Below are 11,176 nucleotides of genomic sequence, written 5' to 3'. Positions count from 1 at the left end.
GCGTGTCAACTTTCTCAGACAGGCCTTCCCCTGCAGCCATTTTTCTCTATCTACCCAATTCTATCACTTTTTCCTGTTTTGTGGAATCCATAGCACTTCTCACAATTTGCAGTCACATATTTGGCCGTTTAATTTCATGTATTCAGCAGATATTTATTGGGTACCTACTGTGTGCTGTGTGATATACAGTGGAGAACACAACACGCTGTTTCTGTCTTCCCTCACTTCCGTGAGGGGAAGGGCCACGCCTGTTTTTGCCAATCACTGTACCCCAGAGCTTATCATGGTACCTGGTATACAGTAGATGATCAATGGTTGTTACTGAATGAGTTAATGATGGAAACTGTGTTTTGTTCATATCTGCATCTCCCTCAAGAGCCTGAAACAGTGCCTCGTTTGTAGAAGGGGTTGGATAAATACAGTATGAGGTAGATAACAATCCTGGGCATTAAATTCTGAAAATGAAAGCTGGAGACAATAAGTGCTACAGGTTATGGGAGGCCTAATGTTTCTCTTTAGCTGATCTTTGATTTGGATAACTAGGCTATCAAGGAGAAAGGGAATATGGGTGTCCTTTACCACAAATATTTGAATATTATCACAAGGAGGCTCCCTAGATTTCAATTTTAACATACTGAAAATTACAGAATGTAATCAGAAGAAATTTATAGAGACCAGATCTTGAGAATGAGAACTCAAAGGGAAAAAAATTCTGAGGACTCTTCTGCTCATTATCCCAAGAGCAGTGATAGTTTATTTCAAGGGAAGAAAGAGGATCTATCCTCTTTCAAAGGACAGACAGAACACACCTCAAGGAAATACAGTCATACCTCGTTACCTCGTTTTATTGCGCTTTGCAGATGTTGCGATTTTTTTTTTCCTTGCAAATTGAAGGTTTGTGGCAACCCTGTGTGGAGCAAGTCTATCAGTGTCATTTTTCCAACAGCATTTGCTCACATCATGTCTCTGTGTCACATTTTGGTAGTTCTCATGACATTTCAAACTTTTTCACTATTATTGTATTTGTTACGGTGATCTGTGATCAACAATCTTTGCTGTTCCTCACTGAAGGCTAAGATGATGGTTAGCATTTCTTATCAATAAAGTATTTTTAATTAAGGTATGTACATTGTTTTGTTAGACATAATGCTATTGCACACTTAATAGACTACAGTATAGTGGAAACATAAGTCTATATGCCCTGGGAAACCAAAAAATTCCTGTGACTCTCTTTATTGAGATATTTACTTTATTGCGGTGATCTGGAATTGAACCTGAAATATCTATGAGGTATACCTGTAAGTTCCTCGCACAAGTTAGCAAATCAGTACAAGTACAGTCAACCCACCAAATCTGTGAGTTCTGCATCCACGAATTCAACCAACCATAGATTAAAAATAGATTTTTTTAAAAATCCAGAAATTTCCAACAAGCAAAACTTCAATTTGCCTCATTCAGGCAACTGTTTACATAGCATTTACATTGTATTTACAACTATTTACACAGCATTTACATTGAATTAGGTATTATAAACTGGAGATGATTTAAATTATACGGGAGGATGTGTATAGATTTTATGCAAATTGAACACCATTTTATCTAAGGGACTTGAGCATCCTTGGATTTTGGTGTCTGATGGGGATCCTGGAACCCATCCACCACAGATACAAAGGGACAACTGTATGTACATGCTTGTTGGATGAACACATGGGCACCTACCAGAGGACTAGTTCAGAGACTTTGAGGCCCCAGGGGACAGGAAGATTTGCTTGCCCAAGTCCAGTGACTGCAAATAATCTGGGGTAACAATTTAGAGAGAGGGGCTTAATTGGCAGGCTCTCAGTTCCCAAGAGTAATCTCCAGATAGAACATGTTTCAGAGTTCTGTACTATGCATTAAAACCTCTTTCTGTAGTACTGTGTTAGGAGTAAAGCACTGGGGTATGCTCAGGAAAGCTAGGGGTGAGCTCAAGCTAAGTCAAGTGTAATTTCCCCAAAAGAATAACTTGTGCTTGGTGACAAGGACATCCCTAACTCATAAATTATCTTAGGCAGAGAAGAAATTCAGGAACCATACTTTCTGATTCCAAAGTCAGGGCACGTGGTTGGATAATAAACTACACAACTGGAAAGAATTGACTTAGATACTCTTGGGTATGTTAAAGCTTTAGTCATTAAGTGAGACATAAAGAGCATTCATTTTCTAATGGAAAATAAAATCTGCAAGAGAAATGTGTTTTGTTACTTACCTCTATATCTAAACCCAAAGTTTTGATGTGAATCTCCAGAAATCCCCAACCCACTTTTAGATAGTAGTTCAAATGTTTGGGTGCCACATTCCATACATTTGCCCGTTGAGTCCTCAGGGACAGGCAAGATGACTTTAGGCAGAGGCTCAGGAAAGTGTTCACAAAGGCCTGATCTTCCAGACGGGCTATGGAAACCTGTAAGGATTGGAAAGGTGGAGGTGTGTGGGGAGGGTTTTCCAGGTGTAGGGAATAGTATAAGTAAAGTCACGAGACTGGGTGTGGGGTGAATAAGGGAACGCCCAAGAAGGTTTGAGGAATAGTGAATTATTCGATTTGGAGCATAAGGAACAGAATGGACCAAGGGCTTGGAATGCCAGCAAGAGCGGGGCTGCTCTAAATCTGTTTAACAATGGAGCCTTCGTAGGATATGAATTAGGAAAGTGGCTAATGAAATCTCCCCACTTGTTGTTGAGTTTGGGAAATTAAGCCTAGTTTGCAGTTCCCCTGGACTAAGCTTTTCTCTAGCGGTGGGACGTGATGGGTTATGATTCTGTTCCACCTCAGATTTTTACAAATCTGGATGAAGGTCAAAGAGCCATAACCACCTCTTTCCTCTCCAACTTCTCAAGTCTGTTTTGCCCCTGGCTTCTGTTAATGGAATCTGATGAGTAGAAGCCTATTCAAAATCTTCAAGGTATTCATTCAGACTTTGGGGAAGAATCTTAAGAAGTTTTGTCCTGGGAAGGAATATCCCCTTGCTAATGCAGATTCTGATCTGTGGTAGAAAATATACTTTGTCTACCTCCTTTCCCCAAAGACACACACATTTTAGTGTGACTTTGGCACGACTTTTTAGGTCACCTATGCTTAGAATACAGTTAACCATTTGTTGAGGACCTACTATATGCCATGACCACACTGAGAGGCAGGTATAATCCCCATTTCACAGATGAGGAAACTAAAGTGTAAAGAATTGAAGTGACTCTCCAAAGACTACACAGCTAGAGAGTGTGGCTAACGAGCCTCCAGGCTCTTTTCCCACTACACCATACTATCTTGAAAACGATCAGTCTCGTCTTCTACCTCTTGATAAGAAAATGCTACAGCCAGCCCACACTAATAGGAATTTCCAAGGAAGAAAATTCCATAATCCCACACAATGTTTAACTGCCCTCATGATCAGGAAATCGTTCACTCTGTAACGAATATCCCTCTAAACAACGTGGAAATTCATTTCCTCTTGACTGGGTTTTTCACTCAGGGCTGTCGCTTGGCAGCTTTCCTGATATCAAAACAGCCACCGAGATCCTATTCTTACACTCCAGGAGGTCTTGGACTTGTTGGCCTCTGCCTTTGAGTGTTCTCACTGGCTCCTTTGCACCACCCCCTCAGACAGTGCTGAGTTGGGCAAATCTCTTCGGGAGTGAGAAAGTGACACTTGAGAACATATTGGTTTATTATTACACATGGAAGAGTAAAATTAACCACACGAGGTGCCTCTGGAATTGCCAAGGGGAAGATGGCACCACCTTTCTCATCTTGTCTGCCTTTCTCTTGAGTCCTACCTCATCTCCATTCTTAAAGCTGTTGAACCATTTAGTTGAAGGGTGTGTGTGTTACTCAGAGAAGTCCCCTGGTCCCCCAAATTCCAGTGTCCGTAGTCTCTGAATTAGTGTTCTATTTTTTTTTTTTAACTCATTAGACTCATCTTCTCACTCTGGCTCCTTCAAGGGCTAAACTGAGAAACTAGTGCAAATTCTGGCGTTAATGATCAATCTGTGGCTGAATGTATGTTTCTTCCCAGAAAATATACTTGCTTTTTAATCAGGGCGTTCAGTGCCTTTAAAACCAAGGGAGCAGGGTCTTCACAATGTCATCAGATATCCTTTGTGGGGCTGCCGATCCGTCTTCTTGCATCCAGTTGGGTAATTCCAGTGACAAATTCAAGTCAAGATCATCTTCTCTTTGTACTTTTGGTGTGACTGGCCTTTCTCCTGAGCAACGCAAACAGAACTTTGTCAAATATCACAGACTCTGAAGGTGCTATTGGAGAAAAGGAATTAACCACTGAAACGCTGGGTTGCCTGCCACACTACTCACACTCATTTGGCATCTAGTTTCACATCCCGTTACACTCCCTAATATCTGTTTGAAAGCACGTGAGTTTTCTCAGTGTCTTCTCCACGAGGCCATGTCTGCGAAGAGAAACTTCTTCAAAGCCCTCCTAGGAAGTGACTTGTGAAGCGGTGAGAGGGCGCTCTTCTGGAGGAATGGGACTTCCAGGATGACAGACAAGCAACACCTGATGATTTGCCCTTGTATGGTGACATCCTGCTTCATCAAACCCTAAGAGACTCCTGCTTGTCTTGTGGAGAAGTGAGGCCTAGAGCAGGGAATTGTAGGCAAGTTTTAACTAGGAAACCCTGAGCCACAATTCTCAGGAAGGTAGTAGGTTGTGTGAGGTGGAAGGGTAGTCAGATGACAGCTTCTGTATTGCTGTGCCTGATAACAGCCTGTTAATATTTTATCAGTGATCACATCACAGCATGTGGGGAGCCACCACTTAGGGCCAAAGAGAGAGATAACCTGCTGGACTTCCTGTTTGAGGTCTCCCCACCCCTCCTTCCCGTTGAGATAACATAACTTCTCATCAAAGCTGGGAGCCGCTCGCCCAGGCAGCGAGACCAGGCTAGGCGAAGGCCAGGCTTCAGCCAGTTGAGGAGGAGCCCATGGGCTTCCCAGCCCGGGGCCTCCATGTCCCGGAGTGGGCAGCTGCAGGCACGAAAGAATACCCCGTCCGTGAGCCTAGGGCTGAGTGGGAGAGAACAGTTGACCCTGCGAGGCCTCATTTGGCTTCCTTTAGCACTGGGCCCCTCCTCTCTCCTCTCTCCCTTCTCCCACATCTGTGTTTGTCCTCTGTTCCAGAGCCAAAAGGCCTCAGGTTACCTGGATGGGCACTGCCCCTGCTGCCCCCAGCAGTTTCCAGGAGCCCTGCCCAGGAGAAGGAGATGAGGGGGGAGGGGCTGAGCCCCAGTGTCACTCTTGCCGTTAGAGCCACTTAGGGTGTCCCGTGAGGGAAAACTCAAGGAGCTCCTAGGTTCGCTGTGCAGTGCAGCCCTGTTTCCACCTTAGCACTGCCCTCTCCCCTATTTCTCTATTTCCCATGGTCCTTCAGCTGGAGGAAGCAGTTTCTTTTGATCATCCTTCCCCCAGAAGCTCAAGTAGTGCCAGACCCTCATTTCCTATGGGCTGGGATTTGAGGGGATTCACAAACCGTTTTTAACTAGCCCCTGACGCACCCCATCTTACGGCACTTTTTCCTTATCTCTCACAGGACAGACCATATCGCGCCTGGTACCACAGGTAGGTGTGCATGTCTTATGTCTCCCTTAGATCAACTGCCACCTCCTACGAGGCACAGCTTTTACCTTGTTCACCCCTGTCACCCTCAAAGCCTTCAGCACATTGCCTGCCACCAGGTGAGAGCACAGTTAGTGCGGGCCGGCTGGTAGCTCGCCGGCTAGAGAGCTGGCCGAATGTTTGACTGGCTGAATGCAGGTCTCGCAGAAAGCTGGAGTTTGTCTTTCCACCAAGAAGCCAGTTTCGGCCTCCTCCTCCCCTATTAATGATCACATAGCAGTGGGTCACTAGGGCCCCCAGGGGGAGAAAATATGAGTCACGCCATTATCAGAGGAATGAGGGAGGGCAGAAACATCTCTCCTTGTGCAAGGGTCAGAACCATGAGGCCAGGGAATAAACACAATGGCCTTCACTATCCCCTGGGTCTGTGGCTAATCTAAATTACTTTATGATGGAAGGCGATGGGGTGAACTGAAAGCTGTTCAACTTGGACCCTGACTCTGGGAAACTATCTAGAGCGAGGCTTTTCTTGCTCAACCAGCCAAAGAGAACAGTTGATCTTTATCAGGTCTGCCTTAGTTTTTCTAGTTGAGGATGAACTTCTAACTCTTTCCCTAGAATCCTCCCAGATTAAAAGGAAGGAGGACCTCTCAGCCAGCCTCAACCTCAGAGGAAGGGAAGCTCTGTGCCCTATTTTCCTCAAAAGCCCCTACACTGCGGTGACAAACAGGGGCAGGAGGGCAGCAGGAATCTGAAGAGCAACGGGCCCTCTTACACCTTCTGAGACAAAATCCCAGACCCGTGTTGCTGTGCGAAGAGTTTCCAAGCTTATGTTCAGACTCTGACACTCTGTGGCTTCAGGAAATTTACTCACCTCTCCAGACCTCCGTTTTGTCTCCTGTAAAAGACCTGCTTCACTGGGGGTATTTGGAGGATGCAGTGAAATCGTGGATCTGAATGTGCTTTGGCTGCCAGGTGGTGGGTCATCAGAGCCCATATCAGACTGCTGCCCACTCAGCACAGCAGAGTCAGAAAGGCAAATCCATTTTCCAACCTCCGCGGCCCCCAGTTCAGGACTCCAGGTTTCCTGGTACCAGAGCAGAGGCATGACCTCTTATTAAACTTCTGACCAAAGAGCCCTTTCTCTCCACCCTCAGTCCTACCTGCCACTATTCCCTCTAAATGGGCTTGGATGCTGCAGTCCTAGCGTCTGCAACAAAAAAGGCCCACCTCAAGAATGCAAGCGTAGTGCCTCTTATAACAGGCTCCTGTGCGTTGAGGCCCGCTAGGTCTGGGGACTGGGGAAGCTGAGACTTGTAGGGCTCCATTCTTGTCAGTGTAGCCACAGTTAACATGTTTAAGAATCAAGCTTGGTTAATTCCCAGTGAGTTTAGAACAGGGCCAAATCACTGGCCTCCCAAACTCCTACACCTCCAGAGGTAGAGGAATTGGAGCTAAGGTGTCATGTCTTATTCAAATGTAAGCTTGGCATCCCTGGGATGGGACAGCTAGCTGGGCCCAGGCTGGCCCAGTGGCCAGCGCAGCAGGAGGGGCAGTTCCAAGTGGTTCACTCGGTGAATTGGGCCTGTTCTCCCAGATTCCCCTCACGGGAGACCAGGAGAGCATATGTGTCCCCGATGTTACCTTGCTGGCCACACACATTGTTTTCCTCAGACAACTTGGGACCTCTGGCAGACTCTTCGTTTTGGCTGTGAATACTGTTGGATCGGCAATGTCCTGTTTTGGGAGTCAGGAGACTGGGGCACTAACACCGGCGGTGTGGCCCTGGGAAAATCTCTTTACTGATGTGGGCCTTAGTTTCCCCGTCCGCCAAATGAAGATTTTCTGATCTATTTCACCTTCCTCATAATGGTGGCTCAGAGGTGAACGGAATAAACACATACCCATTTAACAAATAAATGAAACAACTGTTGTGAGACGGGAGGATCCCTGGACGTTATGAAAAGGTTAATGTTTCCCTGGGGAGAGAGAGGGTGTCCTGCTTTCTTTCTTTTTATTTTTTTTTAATTTTAATTTTAATTTTTTTTTATTTACTTATATTTGGCTGCGCTGGGTCTTTGTTGCTGCGCGTGGGCTTTCTCTAGTTGCGGTGAGCGGGGGCTACTCTTCGTTGCGGTGCGCAGGCTTCTCATTGCGGTGGCTTCTCTTGTTGTGGAGCACGGGCTCTAGGCACACGGGCTTCAGTAATTGTGGCTCGCGGACTCTAGAGCTCAGGCTCAGTAGTTGTGGTGCACGGGCTTAGTCGCTCCACGCATGTGGGATCTTCCCGGACCAGGGATCGAACCCGTGTCCCCTGCATTGGCAGGCGGATTCTTATCCACTGCGCCACCTGGGAAGCCCCGTGTCCTGCTTTCTTAACGTCTCCAGTAAAGTCTGAATTTTCTATCCACCCAGTGGGGAGAAAGGCCAATTTCCATTCTACCCTCCCCTTCGCCCAATTCCCTCAGTCACACCTGCCCTGTCTGAATTAATTTGTATTAATAAAACAGTTACTCAATCAACAAGTGTTTATTGATCGCCTACTGTGTACCCAACACTCTTACAGATAGTCTGGGAAATATAGACAAGTCTAAGATATGGCCCCTACCCTCCAAGAGTTTACAATGTACTTGTGAAATCAGTTACATGCACATGGAAAGATAAGTATCCATCAAAAATTGTGAATGATAAGCATCAAAGAGTGATTTTTACACTGAGGGTTGGAGGACGGAGGGGTAGGATAGGGACGGAGTGGTCAGAGGAGGCTCAGTGAAGGAGGTGGTGCCGAGCAACTTCTCCAAGCATGAGGAAGACTTGGCTAAGGGGAGAGGGCCTTCCCGCTTAGGGGAGGAGCTTAAATATAGGCAAGAAGGTAGAACTGTGAAAGGCATGTCACAGACAGTCACTGGGCCCCTCCTGCTGGCACTGAGGTTTGGGGAGGTGTACTGGAGTTTGTCAGAAGCTGGTCATGCTCAAGCTTTCGGTTTGTTCATGACTCCCACCCCGACCCGCCCCCCAGGGGAAATGGGGCATTTTTAGACCTTGGAGCTGGAACCGGCTGCCTGGGTATCATTCTCGACTCTTCCATCTCAACTGAAATCCCAGGCAGCAGCTCAGCTATCACTCAGATGAGGGCCACTGCACCTTGGGCGTGATTATTCCATGCTGGAGCCCTTGGATGCCTTCTAGCAGCTCTACCATATCTGGTAAAGGTTGGTGGAGAGAATATGAAGGTGGCTGACAGGGGGCCCATCTGGGGCCGTGGTCTTTCAGAGGCTCTGCAGTGCTCTGTGGGCAGACCCCGGGGGCCTGATCTCAGCCTTTGGGCTGATTCTCCGTTAGGCCTGAAGACTCTCTGGGGGCTGCCTCTCTGGCCCAATAGAAATACCCACTGAGGTTCCCACACATGTCCACCCAGCTTCTTAGATACCCAAGTTCTTATTCTCTCTCGGGCAGCATCAAGGAGTGGTGCCTTCCTGAGTCCCCAGCTGCTCCCATGCTGTCATCCCCCAGCCAAGGGCCATCTCTACAAAAACCAGTATCCCGTTCCTAAAGAAACCATTGTGTAGGCCCTTTAGCCTCGTTGTTAGCCAGGTCAAAGGGAGGCAGGGGCTTCAGTGAACGTTGGAGCTGGAGCTTCTGAGGGAGTTCCTCAGTAGAGTCAGAGTCTGCTGCCGCCTTGAGCGTTCCACCACAGTTTCTTTCCTTGTGCTTTCCTCTAGCCGGGGGCTAGAGCCCTGGGCCATGATTCTGCTCTTTTTTTTTGGTCCTCGGCTTCTTATCCGAGGCTGTCCTCTCCCTCTCATTCTACACCCAGCTGCTCTCTGTTCCCTCCGTACTGTGGGATGGCTTTATTTCAGTTCATACACCAACCAGTCTAGACACTGTGGAGTCATAACAAGAGTGGGATGGAGGAGGCTCCAGGGCCCATTACTGGCCTATCAGTTTCTTTGCAGGGAAGCTTGAGAAGGAGGTTAGCGCCATGCCCACGGAAGCCGCCACTTCTTCCCACCCACCCCCATCCCCCAGCAATGAGCTAAGAGCCAACCTCAGCAAGAGGAAGGGTCTTTGATCACAGAGAGGGTCAGTCAGTGGCATGTGATTCGTGGGTTTGGGGATGGATTCCCAGGTAAAGCAGAAGGTAAAGGGGAGACTCTGGGGCCTGGCCTCGGCGGGGAGGGGAGTGGAGTTGAGGGTTGGGAACTCAGGGTGGGAGATGGGGAGCCAAGATGAAGGAGACAGAAAGTCTGGCTTGACAAGCATCTTGACAGTTCAGCCTGCATGCTGTCACACCAGCTCCCGTTCCTGCCTTTGCTCGATCCAGTGGCCAAAGTCAGTCTATCCTCAGCAGCACCTTCTGACACGATCCAGTGGCAACGTCCCTCACCTGTGGCCCTGGGGGAGGCTGTCTACTGGTTTTCACAGACCCAGCCACCCCCGAGTTCTGGCCCCTGGTCCTTCACACATACCCTGTCAGGCTGTAGGAGTTAAACTCACTCTTGCCTTTGGGTGGTTGACCAGGCCTTGGAGAGCTCCTAGTGGCCAGGGGCTGGGCCTGGTAGGCATCGTAGTAGTTGGACCGATTTCCCTGGGGCGAGCAGGAAAAGCAGAGGATGATTCCAGCTACCAGGGAGAACAGGGAGGAAATAATGCCCAAGTAAAGAGCCTCTCCGATCTCAAATTTCATGCTGTCAGGCACCAGTGGGGAGTAGAAGTCCCGCAAGATCCCGTGAAGATTCCAGGCAACAGGGATGAAGCCCAGGAGGCCTCCAAGGATGAAGAAGACTCCGCCCACCACCGCGACTCTGTCTTTGGCTCGGGACTCTTGGCAGAAGACTGTGCATCTCATGCCCACCACAGAGACAATGCAGGCCAAGGAGGAGATTGCACTGGATGTCACCATCATGGCCTGGGCAGCCTGGATGTCAGCAGGCAGGCCCAGCATGGTGCTGTAGATGTCACACTGGGTGATGCCTGTGCTGTGTGTGGCACACTCCATCCAGAGGCCCTTGGAGAAGCCGACTGCGGTCACGATGCTGGCACCGACGTAAGAGCTTGTTCGCCAGCTGGGGAGCAGCATGGCAACCAGGGTGCCCAACAGCCCCAGCAGGCCCAGGATGTAGCCCACAAGCTGGAGGCCAAGAGAGGCCATGGCAGACCTCTCAGTAGATGCGTCTTCAGGGGCCTGCTCCTTCGTCTTCTGGCTGTAGCTCTTGCTCCTTAGATCCCGGCCTCTAATCCCTCATTTCAGAGTGTCTGTGCCAGGCCGACTTCTCTCCTCCTTACAAGTGTCTGTGGGTGGCCACGAGCAGGCTCAAGAAGGCATCTAGAAGACCTAAAAAAATCCATAAACCAGATTAAATATTGACCAGAAGCTTATGAGAAACCAGAAAATGCTGGATGCCTTTTGACCTTTGTTATCTTTAGAAATAACGCATGAGAAAGAAAAAAAAAAAAAACTTTGAAAGTGGAGCCAAAATGTCATCGGCTCCTGCGTAGGTACATGCTTTAGATTGGCAGCCGGACAAAGCCAGGGGCCAGACAGGTGGCTGCTTTCCGAGAAGGTGG

The 11,176-nt window shown here is 48.2% G+C and overlaps 1 protein-coding gene across 1 annotated transcript; it reads right to left on the bottom strand.

Moving 5' to 3' along the window:
- Nucleotides 1-8,118: 8,118 nt before the first annotated feature.
- Nucleotides 8,119-10,913, bottom strand: CLDN2 (claudin 2). The gene has a single exon (XM_061177980.1). It carries the CDS (start codon nt 10,758-10,760, stop codon nt 10,068-10,070), a length of 693 nt encoding a protein of 230 aa, XP_061033963.1. The 5' UTR covers nt 10,761-10,913; the 3' UTR covers nt 8,119-10,067.
- Between the last annotated feature and the right edge of the window lie 263 nt (nt 10,914-11,176).

Source organism: Eubalaena glacialis, chromosome X (assembly GCF_028564815.1).
Source record: "Eubalaena glacialis isolate mEubGla1 chromosome X, mEubGla1.1.hap2.+ XY, whole genome shotgun sequence".
Taxonomy (NCBI): Eukaryota; Metazoa; Chordata; class Mammalia; order Artiodactyla; family Balaenidae; genus Eubalaena; species Eubalaena glacialis.
Note: the sequence above shows the minus strand (reverse complement) of the source record. Positions and strands in the feature narration are given on the sequence as shown.

Coding starts and splice junctions, on each gene's coding strand:
- CLDN2 (XM_061177980.1), bottom strand. CDS start 10,760: ATGGCCTCTCTTGGCCTCCAGCTTGTGGGCTACATCCTGGGCCTGCTG.